The sequence below is a fragment of the Mus caroli genome, unplaced genomic scaffold (genome assembly GCF_978045245.1).
Source record: "Mus caroli unplaced genomic scaffold, Mus_caroli_1 scaffold_13, whole genome shotgun sequence".
Classification (NCBI taxonomy): domain Eukaryota; kingdom Metazoa; phylum Chordata; class Mammalia; order Rodentia; family Muridae; genus Mus; species Mus caroli.
The window spans coordinates 69,272,253-69,292,227 of record NW_028227268.1 but is presented as its reverse complement, the minus strand read 5'-3'; the positions used below and the strand labels follow the sequence as shown (position 1 = coordinate 69,292,227).

At 49.3% G+C, this 19,975-nt stretch overlaps 1 protein-coding gene across 2 annotated transcripts in view; it reads right to left on the bottom strand.

Moving 5' to 3' along the window:
• Nucleotides 1-13,863: 13,863 nt before the first annotated feature.
• Nucleotides 13,864-19,975, bottom strand: part of LOC110305839 (cytochrome b-c1 complex subunit 8-like) — a 65,608-nt gene continuing 59,496 nt past the window's right edge. For both annotated transcript variants that reach the window (XM_029483744.2, XM_085830018.1), the window contains one exon: nucleotides 13,864-14,256. In XM_029483744.2, the coding sequence (XP_029339604.1) occupies nucleotides 13,976-14,256 (281 nt within the window). In that variant the 3' untranslated portion in view covers nucleotides 13,864-13,975. The remainder of the gene's footprint in view (nucleotides 14,257-19,975) is intronic.

The window sequence follows — 19,975 nt, the reverse complement described above, 5'->3', positions numbered from 1 at the left end:
GCAGTTACTGGGAATCACTGTCCTCTGCACCACCACACATGACTTTATAAGGGCTCTGGGGCTTGAACTCAGGCCTGCACACTTCAAAGCAAGTGCTTTAAAGACTGAGCCAACACCCCCACACTGCCCCTCTCCCACTCCCATGCCCTTGTGCTGAAGTAAAAGTTTCTTTGCTTCCCTCTTTCAGAACTGTGCATGGGCAAATGTCTGTGAGCTCTGTGCAGGGTGCTGGATCAGAAGTGTCTGAAAACCATAGTTAAGGAGCCCTGTATAACAACAGTTCTTTAAACTGGGTGTGGAGGCGCACGCCTTTAATCCCAGCACTCACTGAGGCAGAGGCAGGCGGATTTCTGAGTTCAAGGCCAGCCTGGTCTACAGAGTGAGTTCCAGGACAGCCAGGGCTATACAGAGAAACCCTGCCTACAAAACCAAAAAACCAACAGTTCTTTAAGACAAGGCCCTACTCCTGTAAGGACCTGAGGTGCAAGGTCTGCAAACAGCTTTTAGGTTTCTCTTTAATTTAAATTTATTAATTTTATGTATATGAGTACACTGTAGCTGTCTTCAGACACCATCAGATCCCATTGCAGATGCTTTTGAGCCACCATGTGGTTGCTTGGGAACTGAACTTTGGAAGAGCAGTCACTGTTCTTTTGTTTGTTTTGTTTTTCGAGACAGGGTTTCTCTGTGTAGCACTGGCTGTCCTGGAACTCATTCTGTAGACCAGGCTGGCCTTGAACTCAGAAATCCGCCTGCCTCTGCCTCCCGAGTGCTGGGATTAAAGGCGTGCACCACCATTGGATGTGGTTATTGTCATCATTCTGTGTGAGTGGCAGGTGGGTTCTTGCTGGGTGACCATCCTGTATGAGGGTGGGGGTGGGGTCCTTAATTGCAGGAAGATGGATCTATCACCTCCTTAGTTCTTTGATGACCCATTCCTTGCTAAGAACTAGATTTGAGGTGCTTAGCCTCATGAGGCATCTATGGAGTTTCCTAGTGGGTGACTTTCTAAGTCCATGGTGGGTAGGAGTGAGTGGTGTGAAGCCAGCTGGACTGGAGGAACCCATTCTACCACAGACAGACCCACTTCTGACTTTAATCTCCTTCAACTTGATCCCCAATGGAGAGTAGGCAGTTGTGATACATGAAGTCCCAAGCAGCAGGGGAAGTCTCATGCCCTAATAAGCAAAGCTTATCAATAGTACATTATCAGAAACATGCAATGGATCAAAGGCATTCTTCTATCAGCTCCCAACCTCCAGGACCAAGATGGAGTCCAAAGCTCCTCTTATGGATAGAGCCAACCCCTTGGGATGTCCAGAGAGGGACCAAACCTCCCAGGGCAGCTAGATCCTAGGGACCAACCAAGCCTTGAGGATCATCACCATTAGTTAAGAGTGGTCGCACCCTAGATTTCAGCCCTTGCCTGGAAGACAGACACTGTAAAATAAGACTGCTCAAATAAAGGTGGCAGCTGGAGCCTGGAATGGCGCAATATGAGTATAAATTTAGCCTAATTTAGGCTTACAATAATTCTAAGAACTTTATAGTGCTTCTGAGGGCCGTTCCTAAGAGTTTCTGTCTAACCACTAATGGACACTCTTGGCTGAGCAACTGGAAGGTCACTGAAGGATGAATTTTCTTGGGGTTAGGATGATAATGATAGCTATCAAGGACCACTCTCCAATGAGGTTGACTGATAAAAAGGTGGGGTTCATAGGAAAAGCCCCACTTTTGCCAGCTCAGAGGTGAGGCAGGTGTAGAGTCTATAACTGGATTTTACATGGTTATGGCTGGCTTTGCCATGGTGGCCCAAATTCATAGATATTTGGGGGCATTTCTGCTGAGTCTCTGGAGTCCTTCCTTGCCTTATTCCAAAGGTGTCCCTTTAACTGAGGTGGCTTGTTTATTCACTTCTTGGAAGCAAGCCAGAGACGACAATGTATCAGCTTCTAACTTCTGTCTGTGTCCTGGCTCAAAGGATAAGAGATTTCTCACCGGGCAGTGGTGGTGCACGCCTTCAATCCCAGCACTTGGGAGGCAGAGGCAGGCAGATTTCTCAGTTCCAGGCCAGCCTGTTCTACAGAGTGAGTTCCAGGACAGCCAGGGCTACACAGAGAAACCCTGTCTACAAAAACAAAAACAAAACAAAACAACAAAAAAAGATTTCTCAAGTTTCAAAGCCTCTTGTGAGGCCAGTGGCTGAGAGCTGAGACCCTGGGAGGCTTGGTAGGAGGTGGAGCCCCTTTCCTCTGGAAGCAAAGCACTCTAGTTGGGGCCAGGCCTTGCCTAACAGGTCAGATCCAAAACTCTACTCCTGTACAGGGGAGGGCAGGGAGCAGGTCCATGAGTGTGCCAGGACTGTCCTGTTAGAAGACTCAGCAGGAAGCCTTTGCTTCTGTCCGATGCTGTTTCTTAACCCATGTGAATTGGTCAGATCCCTACCACGCTGTCCCAGAGGCAAGAGGTCTGGGTGGGAATGAGCTGGGGCATAGCTTATCTCTGGGCTCCCTGGGGGACCAAATCTGAGACCTTGTAGTTTCCCTAGCTCCAAGGAGCTCCCAAGAGACTTATTGCTGCTTTTACTTTACTTTATTTTATTTTATTTTATTTACTTTATTTTAGTTTTTTTTTAAAGACAGGAGATATATATATATATATATATATATATATATATATATATATATATCTCCTGTCTTTAAAATATATATATATTGGTCTGGCTGTCCTAGAACTCACTATGCTTAAACTCACAGAGATCTATCTACTTGTCTCTGCTTCCCAAGTACTGGGATTAAAGTATGCCCAGCAGTTGCTGTTCCTCCTCAGGAGATTTCAAAAGCCCCTAATTCTGGTGGCTTGGCGGTGAGGTCTCGATGCCTACAGTTAAGAGTTTCCTTTCAATTGGGGAGATGCTGAAATCATGAGGTAATGCATGGATATCAAGTGGAAATGACAAGAGGCAGACATCTACCTGCCAACCATCTACCAGGAGAACAGAATCGGCAGCGAGGGCTCAACTGGACTACATTTAGGTGGACATGACAACACAGCCAAGCCCCACATACACAAGCACACATGCACATACCTCTCCCCACCACCAACCTCTTGCTCACAAACCAGAAATCGATGTTCAACAAGGCTAAGGGGCTCGCCCAAGATGACTTAGCTAATCATTATGGAGGCTGGCTTCTAAACCACCTCTGTCCATGCCCAGAACCCAGTCTGGCTCCATTGACAGTATCATGGTTTCTGCAAGAAGGAAACGGAGAATAGCTGGGGACCCCATGCCAAGAAGGTATTTGGGACTCTTGAGCTGTGGCTGCATCCTCTGACACCCTGGAGTCTAGGGTCTAGACAGTTGTCTGTACTTCCCTGGGGCCCCAGTGGGGTGAAGCTTGGCCTTCAAGAGAAGCAATGCTTTATTTACCTGTGCCTAGGAAGCTGCCTGCTGTTTCAAGGGCTAGGGCCCCAGGGAGCAGAGATACAGATGAGGCTTGTAACTTGACCTCAGAGCAGGAGGTAGCTTGGTTGTAGGTGTTTGCTCCAGAGGACTCTGGCCTGCCAGGGCTTAGCTCCAGGCTTCAAAGCATACTTTGTTAGCCATGCTTCTGTCTGAGCAAAGTGACCAGTTCTGCTCTAAACCAAGTCCATCTGGGAAGCGGAGGCAAGCAGATCTTTCTGAGTTCAAGGCCAGCCTGGCATACATATTGAGTTCTTGGCCCGCCAACATGCCAGCCTGCCAGGGCTATAGAGAGAGACCGTGCCTCAAACAAACAAAATAAAGCAACAACAAAACCCCACCATGAACAAGGCAAGAAGTTCTGGCATGTTGACCACAACCGGCCAATGTTAGGCTGCGGTTGGGGATGCAGACCCCGCCTGTGGGAGGTAGAGCGTCACTGTCATAGCTGGGGACCCGTGGTTCCCTTCCAACTCTTTTGGCTAGCTTGCTGGAATATAGAGGGGAGCCGCATGTTTCGTGACAGCCAGAGCAAAGACTGGATGGAGCCTGGCAGTCCTTTGCATGAGGATTGCAGGAGGAGGACTGTGAGGAGGGCAGGAAGGAAGGCTTGAAGGGGTGGTCCAGTTTCCCACGGCCGATCATCAGCACTCTGGTGCTGGAGAGCACTGAGCAGCCGGACACAGATGCTGAGCCCAGGAGAGCCCATGTTCCCAGCTGGCGGAGTCGGCTTTAGGTCACTTGGGAGGATCCCATTCTCAGTCTCTGCCCATTCTAAGAGGTGTCGTGTGGGTCCTCATAGACAAAGTGTTAGCCCTCTCCTGTGTGCCTAGGTGGTCCATGGAGAGCTGAATTCTATTGGACTGGAAGCTCCCCGGGGACAACTGTCTCCTTTCTACATTCTCACAGTGCTTCGATCCCAACTTACATTTGAGTACCCATGTCCTTGGCATGTACTTTGCTGAGCTCACCTGGGCCCTAAGGTTCAAGAGAGCAGGCTGTGGGATCGGGGTACCTGTGAGTGACTAGACCTGCCTCTGCAGTAGAGTCCTGACCAACCAGCAATCAAAGGTGAAGGTTTGGGGACAAGGGCCACTGTGTGTATGACAGATGTAGTACAGTCTGCCTGTGTTCCCAGCGGGACTGAAGTTGGAGAGTCTTTCTTGATGGGTATTCTATTTTAAAAACATACAAGAATACCTAGTAGGATAGCCAAGTGGGTAAGGGCACTTGCCGCCAAGTTAGATTCCCCTGAACTCACTGTGGAAAAAGAGAACCAACTCCCACAGGTTGCTCTCTGACTTCCACACATGTGCTGGGTCATATGCACTAAATAAATACTCATTAACACACACACACACACACACACACACACACACACTCAAGTGCTATCTCATTACAAAGAAAGGGTGTGGATGTGGTAGTAGTGGGGAAGTGGGGACAATCTGTGAGGGGCTGGGGGAGGGGAAACAGTGAACAGAATATATTGTATGAGAAGAATCTTATTTTCAATACGCAAATAAAAACATGGTTTAGTTATGCAAAGAGGAAGAGGTATGAGGAAATAAAAACGTTTATTAAAGGCATCTGCAGAACAGCACCCGGAGGTGACCAGGGCAGTACACTCAGAAGTTCTGATGTAAGCACATTGTGTCGTTCGCTCATGCATGCAGCTGAGAATGCTGTGCCAGGTGGGCATAGGTAGAAGATACCTCACTCCCCAACCTCATCTTTCTAGCATCTTCGGATCTCAAGGGCTGGTCATACAGGAAGCAGACGTGACTGACGCAGACTTGGGAGGTGCAGAGGAGACGGCACCAAGGGTTTCAGTCTGCTCAGAAATGGAGAGAGGGTCCTTGGGATTTGAGATTTCTAGTTCATCAGAGAAGGTCCCAGGGCCAGCTGCTTACCCTACTTGGGGGTCAAGGTTTTGTCTAGCCTTTCTTGCCTCTGCTCTCCCACTAAGGGGCAGACAGAGGCCTAGCTAGAATTTCCCCTCCAGCTCCCAGCCTACGGCTCAAAGGGCAGGAAAAGAGGAAGGAATGAAGGTAGATAGGCTGTCACCCCCTGAGAAAGGGCTCAGGGGAATTCTGGTTATCATGGAAGTCAGGGGTATACAATGGAGCCTCTAATATCTTCCTGATGCTACACCAGGCCAGAGCTGCCCTCAGATTCTGCAAGACTCAGGCCAGGCTCTGGCCTGCACCTCTACAAAGTGCAGGCATTTGGTAGGAAAGGCCCAGCCCTCTGGGCTCCCACAGCTGCATCTGAGCCCACCCTCCCCTCCTCCATCTGCATACCCCTTCCCCCATTCTCCAGCTCACCCCCTCCCTTCCAAGAACTGGAAGCAAGAGGGTGGGAGATGAGTCCAGGACAGGCTGAGCTAAATGAGGAAGAAGCAGGAGGGAGGCTATGCAATGACAGGCATATCCCACCTGTGGTCCAGTGTGTGTGCCTGAAGATGAGAGATGCTTGGAAACCCTGGAGGAGTGGGTGAATAGGCAGAATAACAATCCATGGTGGGGTAGATACCTACCTTCTAATACCCAGAGCCCATGACTTCGCTAAGTTCTGTGGCAACAAGGGATCCAGCCTGCTAATCAGTTTAATCTGAAATAGAGAGGCGTCTGGGTTTGGTTGCATGGGCCTATAAACTTAATTACTCAAGAGACTAAGGCTCAAGAGGATGTTAGAAAAAAACATATTTATTTGTTGGAGGGGGGTGCGCCATTGCATGTGTGTAGCTGTCAAAGGACAACTTGAAGGACTTGTTTTCCTCTGCCCACCATGTGGGTCCTGGGGCCTAGAACTCATGTCATCAGGGTTAAGTGCCTTTACCCCTGAAACTCTGCATTCATCCTGCTCTGGGGTATCTTAAGGTCGAGATCTGCTAGGCTACACGGTGAGTTCAAGGCACTCTGAGCTGATGTAACAGGACCCTATCTCAAAATTTAAAGGTTTCTTTTTTTTTTTTTTTTTTTTTTTGGTTTTTCGAGACAGGGTTTCTCTGTATAGCCCTAGCCGTCCTGGAACTCCTTTTGTAGACCAGGCTGGCCTCAAACTCAGTAATCTACCTGCCTCTGCCTCCCAAGTGCTGGGATTAAAGGCGTGTGCCACCACCGCCCGGCTTCATTTATTTGTTTGTTTATTGAGACAGGGTCTCACTACATAGCTCTGGATGTCCTGAAACTCACTCTATAAACAAGGCTGGCTTTGAACTCACAGAGATTCCCCCTGCCTCTGATTCCTGAGTGCTGGGATTAAAGGCATACACCACTATACTCAGCCATTTACAAGGGTTCTTCTAAGTGGGAAAGTGGCGGGGGGGAACAAGGGAGATAGAATCAGAGACATGACAATAAGGAAAAGACAGGACCATCTATCACTGGTTTTGAATCTAGAAGGAGGCACCATGAAACTAAGAAATGGAGGAAGCCTTTAAAAACTGGACAATGAAGGGGACTTAACAACTTTTTTTTTTTTTTTTTTTTTTTTTTGGAGGCAGGAACTCATTCTTCTATATATAGCCCAGACTGGCCTTCAGCTTTAGAACATTCTGGCTCAGTCTTTTGAGTGCTAGGGTTACAGGTGTGTGCTGCCTTGCCCATAGGCTGTTTCCTAGAGCCCATAGTTTGCTATACACCCTGAGGATAGCCCTGCGGGATCTCTTCTGTCTCTTGGCCCCCTCAGAACTGTAACTGTGTGCTAGCCTAGGCCACGAAGTGCAAGGACATCTCTTACAGCGGCAACAGGAAACTGACACTCCTCAGAAGCTTCTAGAAGGGAGGCTGCAGCTGTACCAGGACCCAGACCTTGATTGGAGTCAGAATCACAGGACAAACATGTTACCTCTCAAATGAACCCTGGGATGGCCAGGGAGAAGACCCCGTGTATCTCCTCTGTCCTAGGGCCCAGGGAGCACTGGGAGTGTAGAGGTTTAGTAAAAGGCCTGTCCATCTGGGAAAATCAAAGCCTGGGATAGGCCAAGAAGGACAGTGCCTCTGCAGGACACGCCTATAGGGAACCTGCCCAAGCCCTCAGTGACTAGAAGTCCTGGTTTTGAGCAGTCTCTGGATGAGTGCCTGTAAACTGAGGCCCTCAGGACAGACAGACAGAACCTATAGGACCTGGCTAAGGACTCTCAGGGTAAAGCCTGTGGTCATACTCACCGGTAATAAACAGCCTTCAGTGCTTAGCTGTCCTCCCTAGGGGGGTCCAGTGTGGCTCAGGGAAGGCATTTAAAGGAAGTTACTGCATTAGATACCAACCAGATCTGCATAAAGTCACTTAACTAGCTGTGCGGCCTCACCCAGGCTACTGGCTCCACTGGCGACCTCAGCATCTTCATTCACAAAGTGGAAGCGATGTTGGTTGTCAACTTGGCACACCTAGGAAGAGAGAACAAGGACCCAGGCTGTGATAGTGCCACCATCGGACTGGCCTGAGGTCGGTAGGTGCCAATAAGCTGAGCAAGCTTCAGGATGGCAGCCAGCAGGCAGTGTTCCTGTCTCTGTTGTGCTTCCTGACCGGGCCTTCCCTGACTGATGGCGTAATCTGTAAGCCAAAGAGAACCTTTCTTCCCTACGTGGTCTGTGGTCAGTGTTAATCACAGCAGAACACCCATTGAACAGTGGAGAGAACAGGGTCTGTCCTAGAAGCTCACAGAGCTTGTGGGTCTGTGAGAGAAACAAGGATCTTGGCAGAACCATAGTCCACCTGCCTTTTGGTGTGTGTGTGTTTGTGTGGTGTGTGTGTGTGTGTGTCTGTGTGTGTGTGTATGTGTGTGTGTGTGGGTGATCAGTGCATCCTGAGGGGAAGGAAGGACAAGTGCAAAGTCATTAGAAGCTCTTCTCACCCTCAGGCAGGAGGCTGTAGCCCGGCCATGAGAGCAGGGCCCGGCCGAGGCTCCCCACCTCTGCAGCAGCTCACACAGGATGCGGATGCGAGAGCCACCCTTGTCCCCACAGGATGTCCTGCTGGCTACAGCTTTGCACTACGCTTGTTTGTTTTATGTACCAACCTCCTAATGGGGTCTCACTATATACCTCAGAAACTGGCTTTGAATTCACAGTAATCCTCCTGCCTTAGTCTTCTGAATGATAGGATTACAAGTGTGCAAGTGTGTGTTTCTAAGCCTAGCTCTCCCCCCCCCCCCCGCCCCCGACAGGGTTTCTCTGTGTAGCCCTGGCTGTCCTGGAACTCGCTCTGTAGACCAGGCTGGCCTCGAACTCAGAGATCCACCTGCCTCTGCCTCCCAAGTGCTTGATTAAAGCGTGTGCCACCATTGCCCAGAACCTTCTTCCTTTTAAGGAATGTTTTTTGTGCACTCATGAACTCTCTGCATCCCACACCATGGATGCCTGTATAAGGAAGGCTGCAAAGAACACACCAGTCATTTTCAGAAGCCATCATTCCTAGATGCAGAGCCACATGCAGTCAGTGGCAGGCAGGGGAGTCTTTAGGGAGAAGCAAGCCTCTAATCCTAAAAGGTCAGCCCTAATTTTATGTGACTCCTGTATTAAGGAGGGAAGAGAGGGCGGGAAAGGAACTGGAGAGAGGAGAGGAGGGTTAAAAGGATGAAGATACAGTCAACTTGCATACAAAATTCTTTTTTTTTTTTCCGAGACAGGGTTTCTCTGTATAGCCCTGGCTGTCCTGGAACTCACTTTGTAGACCAGGCTGGCCTCGAACTCAGAAATCCGCCTGCCTCTGCCTCCCAAGTGCTAGGATTAAAGGCATGCACCACCACTTCCAACTGCATACAAAATTCTTAAATAAAAAAAGAAAATACTGCTTTCTAGAGTTCGTCTGCATTAAAATCAGCACTTCCGGAGGAAACATATGACATTTTACAGGGCAAAGGAAGGACTTAAAACTGCTCATCAGCCGGGCGTGGTGGCGCACGCCATTAATCCCAGCACTTGGGAGGCAGAGGCAGGCGGATCTCTGAGTTCGAGGCCAGCCTGGTCTACAGAGTGAGTTCCAGGACAGCCAAAGCTACACAGAGAAACCCTGTCTCGGGAAGAAAAAAAAAAAAAACTGCTCATCAGTTGTACCCTCAAGGGCTACCTGATTGCCTACGAATGGCACTGTCAATGGAAATGCAGCTCACACTTATGTCACCTTCGAGTGATAGGTTCTTTGTATTTGTTGGATTAACCTTTCCTGGGATAATAAAAACGAATGCCTGTTGGCCCTGCTCCCAACTCAGGGTCATAGTCAGGATGCTCCCAGCATAGGGTCACAGTCAGGGCAGGGGTTTCCTTCTGGGAGGTCATAACGTGAGGAGTTCTGTGACTGGGTTCTGCCCTGGTATGGGCCCTAACTCTGGCCTTGGCTTTGATCCAGGTCTCGATAAGGTTTTGGAGCCTTCGAAGCCCTTTGCAGCATTTGCTTTGGTTTCATCCCAGCGGCCCCCAGTTCAGCTCCCAGGGACTCATCCGAGCCCAGAGAAAAGGGCAAAGCTCCTCCCCTCAGGCCTTGGTGTTGTTGATGTTGCAGTCTGTTCCTTGGCTTCCATCTCTCAGACGCGGTCTGGGAGTCTCTGCCTCTTGGCCTTGGCTCCCACCACAGCCTGCGCTGCTCCCAGCCCTACCCTTCCTTGAAGAACAAAGCATGGCCTGGCCATAGCTGGTGCAGCCTGCTGGCCCGCACTGACCTCTGCTTCCCCTTAATGTGTGTAACAATAGCTGCCTCTGACCATTAACCTCAGGTCAGTCCAAACTCAGGTCACCAGAAACCTCACAGACCCAAATGTGTGCAGCAGCCCACTCCCTTCGGGTTCCTCGGTGTGGTGATCCTATGCATTTTCATATGTCAAGTTAACTTGACTTCACTGAGAACTGACACTCGGAAAGGTTAAATCACTCACCCATGGTCACCCAGTGGGTTTGTGACAGACTCAGGATCCCACCCCTAAAAAGCCATTTTTATTCTTCCTCTACGGTTGCATGTTAGCACCCCAAGGCATGTAGGGTGTGCTCAGAGGTGAACCCCCAGAGGGCACCCAATGATATCTGGCAATCGATGTGTTCACCATAGTAAGTCAATCAGGGATTATCTTGCAGTTGGCTCGTCTGGGTGCTCTGGGGGGGTGGGGACAAGTCTATCTGCTCACAGCAAAAACTGCACCTAGCAGTTTTTGGCACACAGCACATGCTCACTAAATGGTAAAAGGGACCTATCATCTATCCAAATAACAAAATAACAGAGTAGATAATACGAACTGATGCTGATGAAATGTATACCACTAGCCAGCTGCCTTGGGGTTCCAGGATCTGTTGGAGGGTAACAATTTGGGGGGGGGGGGAGCTTTACAACAAAATAGGGCCCAGACAAAGGCCAGAAGAACATTTAAATTATTCTTTAATAGGGCCTGGAGAGGTGGCTCAGTTGGTAAGATGCTTGCATCCCAAGCTTGAGATCTTGAGTTTGATCCCTACAATCAACATAAAAAACTTCAGGTGCTCTGTTGTAATCCCAACTTTGAGACAGAGACAGGCAGATCCCTGGGGTTTGCTGGACAGCCAGCCTAGCCTAATTGGTGAGCTCCAGGCTCAGTGAGAGACTGTTTCAAAAAACAAGGCAGATGATGACTAATGAATTAGCACCCAAGAAAGAAAATGGGGTGGGGGAGGGGAGCAACCCTGAGCCTTTCTGCAGGGCTGGAGGCCATGCCAGTAGCAGCACCATGACGGTCCAAAGACACCGGCAGGCAGTGCAGGAATGAGAGGCAAAGTTTCCCCACTCACACCTCTAATTCTGTATGTTCAGAATCTATCTGGACACTGCCGTTGCCTCTTCAGACTGGATCACCAGTGTGCTGAGGGCCAGCCAGAGTGTGCAGAGCTGTGCTCACTGAGCGGGAAGAAGCTAAAGAACATGACTTCATTAACACTTGTCAGAATGCCCTGTGTAACATGAGCCCTTGGGGGAAAGCCCTGGGTATCACTAAGGAAGCTGGCTCCAACTGGCAGGATTATCTTATGATAGACAAGACCTTCCAGAGAGGCCCAATGAGCGGCCTGTGAAGCAGGGTTCTAAGGCCTCTGTGCTTTGCAACATAAGCTACCTATGAGTTCACTCGACTGAGTTAAGTGTGACACAAGACTAATGCAAACAAGTAAGGAAATAAAGAGGGACCAAACCAAGTTTGTACCTTTAGGGAGCTCAGGCCACTGAAGCTGAGTTAGTTAGAAGGCCTTGGGTTTCTCACTAAACATCCCTTAGGCTCCAGCATCTGTCATTGCTAATGGCTGCTCACTTACTTCTTGAGCTCAGGTGTCTGATAAAGAGTTAATGAGGCATCTATGACGGGAGACTCCTTAGGGATACTTGGCTGAAGATGGCTCTGGGTGGGGAACATGTGGTGACAGCAACCTTGGAAGGGGTATTTACATGAATTCCTCTGTGTCTTCCAGTCCCCCAAAGTCCAGATAGGCCTTGGTCAGGAAGACAGTGTCTGGGGAGCATTTGTGTCCCAGTTGGTGGTGGTATTGGTAAGGAGGATGATGGGTGGAGTCTAGGAAGTAAATCAATGGGAGCAGGCTTTTGAAGGTCATAGGCCAGTCCCTAGTTCTCACTCATTGCTTCCTGCTCTGCCCCAATGACACACTCTTGTAACCGCTGCACCTTCCCCACCATCGTGGACTGGAATCCCTTGAAACAGTGAGTCAAAATAAATCTCTCCTGCCTTAAGCTGTTCCCTTCGGCTATTTTGGTCACAGCATGGCAGAAGTAACTCACAGACCACTATGGTTATTCTTAGAGTTTGCTACACCTCCTTGCTACCTTTAATATCTGTTAGGGTTTCTACCCCACTTTGGACCATTTAAAGACACAGTCCCCAAATAAAAGACACAGAAAACTTTAGATTATAATAAGCTTTAACGCACTACAGCTGGGCAGATATCGACCCTCTATGCTGTCTTGTCTACTTCCCCACCAAAATCCCCATAAACACTTGCATCTGCCCCATTTGCACCTTTCCTGATTCATCAGGCCAGCCCTCATGGCCACGTGCTCACAATCCACCCCGTGGCGGCTGCCTTCTCCCTTGATCTTTCTTGTGGTTCCTACCTAAGACCCAAGCCCAGGAACTGAGACACTGCCTACTTCTCTTCTGCCCAGCTACAGGCTGTTGAGCTGTTTTATTGACTCGCAACTGAGGTCAATAAACCAAACTGATCACAGATCGGTCAATAAAATTAGGGAAGCAAGCTTCATACAACATCATTTGGTGTACATGAGAATGGGCTTGTGTCCGGGGAGTTGGCAACCAGATCTTGGGGGTCCAGGACTTAGCATTTGAATACGTGGCTTCACCAGACCAACCCTCAACACAGACCTATGGCTTCTTCCAGTCCCCATTCTCACACCTCTGATGGCTTCTGGCTACGGCAACACAGATTGTCCTTCCTTGATGTCTGTCTCTCATTGTCAGTCACAGTTGTGTCAGAGCAAGCAGTGTGGTACTGATGGTGTCTGCACAGAGGTGCAGGGTGGGATGAGCTTGAGGTGATGCTGAGGGCAACACAAGATTCATGAACTGATTCACAACTGCTCCTTCCTTCCACGGCCTGCCCCTCTTCCTTCCTCACTTCCTTCTGCAGGGTCTCATGAAGCTCAGGCTGGCTTCCAGTTTACTATGTAACCAAGAATGCCCTTGAACTACTGATCTTCCTGCCCCTGTGCTTCCATGCTAGGATCACAGGCATGGGCCATGGTGCCTGGTTTATGTGGTGCCAGAGTTTGGACCCAGGACTTTATGCATGATAGACAAGTGCCCTACAGACTAAGCTACACCCTTGGTTAAAGTGCTATTGATCTGTTTGTCTATCTGCCTACCTTCTGTGTATATGCATATAGAGGTCACACTTCTGCCATGGAGTACACGTGGAAGTCAGAGGACAATTGTGGGGGTTGGTTCTCTCTGTCTACCACACACACACACACACACACACACACACACACATATGTGTGTGTGTGTGTGTGTGTGTGTGTGTGTGTGTGTGTGTATGGGTTACTGGGAACTGAGGTCATCAGGCATGGCAGCAAGCACCATTCCTGGCTAAGTCCTGTCATCAGCCTTGCTCTTCAATTCCTACGGTGAAAAAATATATATACAAAAAAACCCTTACATAACATAAGTTCTGTTTAACGATAACCAGAAGGCAAATCTCTTTGAAACCATCACCAAGAGTAAGAGATAGTAACCCTATGGCCAAAGTCCTTCATGTGTTCCCTGTGCAAAGTCCTCCAGGTGCTCCCTATGAGATGTCTATGCTCATTCGTATATACGCATGGTAGCCCTCCATCCTTTGTTTGCCTTCCCAAGCTGAGTGTTGCCAGGGATAAACTTTTTGAGAAAAAAAATATGTATATATTTATTATAAGTGAGATTTTTTTTTGGAAGTCCATAAGTAGTTTATTGTCTTCAAGACTACAGTGTGGATTCCTTTCCCAGAGAAGGGTCTTTCAGAAGCAGGAGACTGTCACTCAGGTACAGGCCGTTTACTTGTCATTTTCATACATGGCTGGATTCTTCCTTTTTGACTGCTCAAAATCCTGGTTGCCCCATGTGTAGATCAGGTAGACCACTACAAATGGAGGCGCCACGCGCAGGATGCGCTCGCGAGTGCGGCGCAGCACGTTGGGGATGCCTTTGCTGAAATAGCTTGGGAAGGTGTGCTGCTCAAAGGGTGACAAGCTGTAGGAGATCACGTGCCGTATCCCTGCCAGGTTCCCAAACTTGAGGCCCATGGTGACGGCGGCCCTCCAGAGAGCTGAGCTGGCTTTTAAGTGAGATTTAAAAAAAAGATTTATTTATTTATTTTATATGAGTACACTGTCTCTGTCTTCAGACACACTGGAAGAGGGCACTGAATCCCATTAAAGATGGTTCTGAGCCACCATGTAGTTGCTGGGAATTGAACTCAGGACTTCTGGAAGAACAGTTAGTGCTCTTAACTGCTGAGCCAGCTCCTGAGAAAAATCCATTTGTATGTATTTTGCCGATTATTTCCTTAATAATAGTAATCACTGATCATTCCAGTATTACCAGATAGTATAGCTACTGCATATCTCTGTGGCTCCTGTTGTCCCTGCAAGAATGTCTTGTGGTTTATCTGGGCTCCTTTTCTGTCCATAGATGTTTGGATTGTTTGTTTGGTTGGTTGGTTGGTTGTCTGTTGAGACAGGGTCTCAAGTCACCTAAGATAATCTCAGACACACCATCCCAGCCAGCCTCTCCTTTAACTCTTGATCTCCCCTGCCTCTCTCTATCTATGAGATTATAGGGGTATGTGTGTCACTCTGAAATTCGGGATTCTTTTTCTACTGTGAAACAGTGAGATTGAAACATTCTGTACCGCAGGGAAGTTGAGCAGGAAGGTAAACTTAAAATAGCTTCAGGAAGTTCCTGAAACCGACCAGATTCATTAGGCCCCTCCCCACCAGAGTAACATGAGAGGCTCTCTCAGAGGGAAGAAAGCTGAGATACAAAGACAACTCTCAGAGGAGAAAAGCTGTGCCAGCAGACAGCCCAGCTGCCTGGAAGAAATTTAGACAAACTGAGCCATCTGGAAACTCTCCAACCTGTTGAGCTGTGCATTGTGCTCCAGGTTCCCAGCTTTGTAAGCTCTCACCCATGCTGGAGTGAGCCTTGCTGTTGCAGCTGTCTTTGAGTCATTTCTGCTCCTGTAAGTAACCTCTCACACATATTCCTGTAAGTAACCCCAAAACCTATGGCTCACAACTTGGACACTGTATCCATACTTTGGTCTGTCTTGGGCTCCCTATCTGGGGAGACCAGATGTGCGTTGCCTCTCCAAATGGGAAGTTTTATCACATAACAAAACCTGCCAGGGTAAAAGGGTCAGGACCACGGCAAGAAAAGATTCGGAGGAGTGGAACTTTGAAATTATAAGGTATTTGCATTTTCATCTTAAATTTTTTCTTTGCATTTATTTATTTTTTTGTCAGGGGGTAGGAGATTGTGCCATGGCATACATGTGGAGATCAGAGGACAGGAGGAAGTCAGTTCTCTTCTCCTCCCGTGTAGGTACCAGCTATAGAATTTATCATCAGGCTTGGTGGCTGATGACTTTAATCAGTGCCATCTCACTGACTCCCCCAAATATACATATATTTTAAGTTTTTATTTGTGTGTGTGTGTGCGCGCACGCACACGTGCATGCATGTACATGTGTATCCACAGAGGCCACAAGAGAAAGTTACAAGCAGTTGTGGATGTTGGGAAGGGACTCGCGTCCTCTGCAGGAGCAGCAAGTGCTCCCTAGCACTGAGCCAGGCTTCAGCCTCTTCAGTTTTACTTTTGGTCTAGAAAGTGGTCCTTAGGGAGGCGGTGCTCTAACCCCGCAGCAGTGCTGTCTGGCTAGAGGAGAAATGGCTGCTCTTTTACTTTGACTCTTTCCTTTCTGAACCCTTCGGCCTGGCCTGCCAGCCCTGTTTCCCCTGGCTCCCACAGGCTAGCATCTCTTTGGTGGCCTTCTCTCTGCTCCTCACACTGGTGGTGCAGTTGGGTGGGGGATGGGAAGAAGTCCAGAAGAGGAAGTGGAGACCAAAGACCAGAGAGAAGCACAGCGAAAATCTAGTTCCCAAACCTCAATGTTTGAGCAGCATACTCCTTGGAGGACCATGTGGGACTCTTGGGAGGCCTGTTGGGGGAATGCCCAGGTCACCCTGCTGAGGTATGTGTGTGTGTATGTATACATATAGTCAGACAATCTACTGCTTGGCACCAGGTTCCCCAGGCATACGTCACATGTGCAGACTTCATCTTAATCCCCCTTATGTCAGAACGCTGAGTGGCTGAGCCAGAGACACTCAGGACAGTACAGTGGCCAACAGCATGGGATCTGGAGCTATCTAAATTGAGATTAAAGTGTGACTTATAACTTTGGGTCAGTCCTCACTTTCTTCAGCCTCGGTTTCTGTATAAAAGAGGGCTAACAGGGTTACTGTTTCAAAGGCATCTCATATAGAAAGACTCTAGCTCAGTGCCTGGCACAAAGGAAAATGAGCTGAACCAAAATGGTAACTACTGTGGAGTTCAGGCTGGAAGCCCGGGCAGGGGCTAGAGGGCCTGTCTCCGCAAGCTGGGCTCTGGCCACTGCACAGACGGTGTTGGTCAGTATCTGTGTGAGGATTCAGGAGGTTTGGACTCTGAAACTCACAGGGCCCGGCAGAGCTCCGCCCCGCCCCACCCCACCCCCGCTTGTCCACCTTTGCTCAGAACATGGTCCCTTTCTGCGGTGCTCTGAAGGGCAATGATTTCAGGCGGAGGAACCTCTGTGCATGTGGAAACAGCAGCCCGCCTCTCATGGCAGCTGCGGCAGCCAATGGGCAGTGAAGACTGTTGCTAGGGTCACTGTGAACCTTATTTGGTGACACGGGGCTGACCGTACGTTCACCTCTGAGAACCCTGAGAAACACCAACCACAGCTCAGCACTATGAACGTCTCAAAACCACAGCTGCATTTCCTCCAAGAGAAGACTCGACTCTCCCCCTTCCTGTCTCCCTGGACCATCAAGACCGTGGCACTCAGTCGCAAGACAGAAGAGCCTGCAGCAGACTCACTTTGAGCAGGCTTAGTGGCAAGAAGGCAGAGACTAGCCCGTGGCAGCTCAGAAGTCCCGACCCAGAGAGGACCAAGCTTCCATCCTCAAACATGGCAGCTGCACCGTCTATGCCCCACTCCCTACTCCCGCACTCCCCCCACAAACACACCCAAAAGATCCGCTCCTTGCCTCACTTCCTGCAGCCCTGGGAAGCCTGCTGGTGAGACAGAGACAGAGGCGGAGGCAGGCAGGGAGGGAGGAAGTGGGCCTGCCCCTGGGCCCTCACCATCTGCACTGGCCACATCGGCTTCAGCCCAGGCCAGGCAGCCCACAGTTCAAACGGTTGGCAGTTTGAGTTTGTCACCTTCCTCTGCTACGACTTCTAACTTCACATTAAATAAATGAAGCTATTGTCCTATCCCAGACAAACATTGGAAGGAAGATGAGGTGGCAGGCCCCTCATATTTACCCTGCCCTGTGTGTTTGGGAGATATATTTGTATTCATAGTAATAACTGCTCTAAGCTAGGGTAACAACAAGGTACACACACACACACACACATACACACACACACACACACACACGCACAATTTAATAAATTTTTTTTTTAAATCGCTCATTTCCCCAACCTTTCAGCTCCTACTTGATGCAATGAAAATGGCTTTCCTTCTGGTCCTTCTGGAGTCAAGTGTCCTTGTGTCTGTGCAATGGGCTACGTGACGTCCAGCTGTTTAGATAAGGGGGCAGAGACAGAGCTATGTTGAATGTGCCACGGGAGGTTCCATGACCAATCCCCACCCCCAACCTAGAATCCTGTAGATACTGGAGACAGTCCCAGTATTCCATGACCTGGGGCTAGAGACTGGAAACTGCAGACTTGGGGTATCTGTCACCACCACAGCGTCACGTGAAGGTCTGGGAAGGCTTGTAGACACCAGAGCCCCTGAGGCAATAGTAGTTGTGAGGGAGCGTCATAAGGAGTCCACACTGAGTGTGTACTTGGCAGCACGGGGATGGAACATAAGCCGCACAGACAAAGTCTAAGCCTCAAAGGAGTGCAGTTCACTGAAAGAGGCAGATGCTGGGTATGTTAGCATATAGATAGCTAGCAAAGGCAAGGCAAAGAGAAGGTGCAGTTTCAAAGGGTCTTCACCTAAGGGATGTATGTGTAGGGCTGGAGGGATCTGAGAAGCTCTTCCCAGAGGAGGAGACATTTCAGATGAGATGAGGGGTAGGGTGGAGTCAGCAGGTCAATTTGTAGCTCTTTTGCCCTGAATTCTCTCCTGTATCCTAATTTTGTCAGGAAATCTGTTATCTGTCTGAAGGCTGGCCTGCTGGATTATCCAGGCTGCCATCGTGTGTGTACCCTGGAACTCGTGTGTATCTGTAGAGGTGGAGTTAGAGGAGCTGAGCCCAGGATTTCTGATCTTTGACCCCCAGTTAGATTGTGTGAGTGCCTCCTGGCTCATGGGGAAGTCCAGGCTGGCGGTAGGAGTGAAGGCAGCCCCACCCCGCCCCGGGCAGTGTTGGAAATGGCACATGAAGCCACATTATGGACTGACCCTGCCACCCTCACTGAGCATGCGCCTTTCTCCCTTGGGGACTCTTGTGGAAAAGAGAGCCTGGCGCCCTGCGGGATGTGAGGCTTTGATTTTTCCAGTTTCATTTTCCAGTTTCAATTCAGAAGCTGTTCTGCCAGCTTTCTGCTTGCCCTGGTCCCCAGGGCTCTGGAGAAGCTGCCAAGAGGAAGCCGTCCAGCCAGCACCCTGCTCCCGGGAGTTCCCTGAGGGCAGGCAGGGGCAGAACTCTGTAGGGATGCTCAGAGGGAGCAGATTCAGGCTCCCTGGTCAATGTCAGTCGGTGATTCATACTTTACTTATGGGCAAGTCAGAGGCCAGCAAGACAGCTGGAGCAAACCATTATGGCCTGAACCAGCTCCAAGGCTCTTTGTAGTACAAATGTTTATGAAAGGGGGGTCTCCCTGTTCAGCACCCCATCTTTCCCTGCCTGACCTTTGACCCTTGGTTAAACTGTGTGAGAAAACGCCTCCTTCCTCATGAGGGGAGTCCACGCAGCTCTTTACAAGATGGCTGAGAGAAAGCTCAACAGTTTTACATATTTTTAGGAAGCTCCTTCCCCCTGCCTTGGTTTCCTTTTCATCAATGCAATGGGAGAACAGTAGTAACAGAAACAAGACAAAGATCCCATTGGAGGCTGCCAATCCCCTTTCCTCTCTCCGCTGTCATTTCCTTGAAAGTCTTAGCTTCACTCTAAACTGGCTTGAGGTTACTTTTCATCTTTTCCCTCTCTGTTTGGGAACCTGTGGGGCGGGTCTCCCATGCACCCTTGTCCTGGTTTGATCCTGGAGAGAGCAGGTGGATAGTCCCTCCCCACCCCCACCCCCAGCCAGCCTGGCAGATGTAAGCGTCCTTAATCTCTAGGGCAAATTTGTTCTTCAGTGCTTCTAGTATCAGTCTTTGATCAATCATTAATCAAAGTTGCAATAAAAACATAATCTTCTCCAGGCTGGGCTGTAAAGCCCCAGGCTGCAAGGCTGAATAAATCCTTCTTTGGAAGCCTCACAGTCAAGAGAGAAGGGCCACACTAAGGCTTTGTCTGTCTTGGGCGCTCATACACTCTCTGAGTGGCTCTGACATTTGATCTCTCTCTGCCAATTTAAGTTGGAGATGTTGAGCATCCCAGACCAGGTATTCAAGCAGAGACAGGGGGCTATAGTTAGGTCCAAATGTGAGCCACATACCTCCATGGTATGTGGCAACTGCTGTCTTACTGAGTCAGATCTCTGTCAGTGGGAACATAACAGTTTCCAGTGTCTACAGAGCCCCACTGTGGGGGAGCATGGCGGCCCACTCACTACAGTGTAGAAGAGGGCCTCAGGAGAAGAGGCACAGAGGAAGTGGCTGCAAAAGG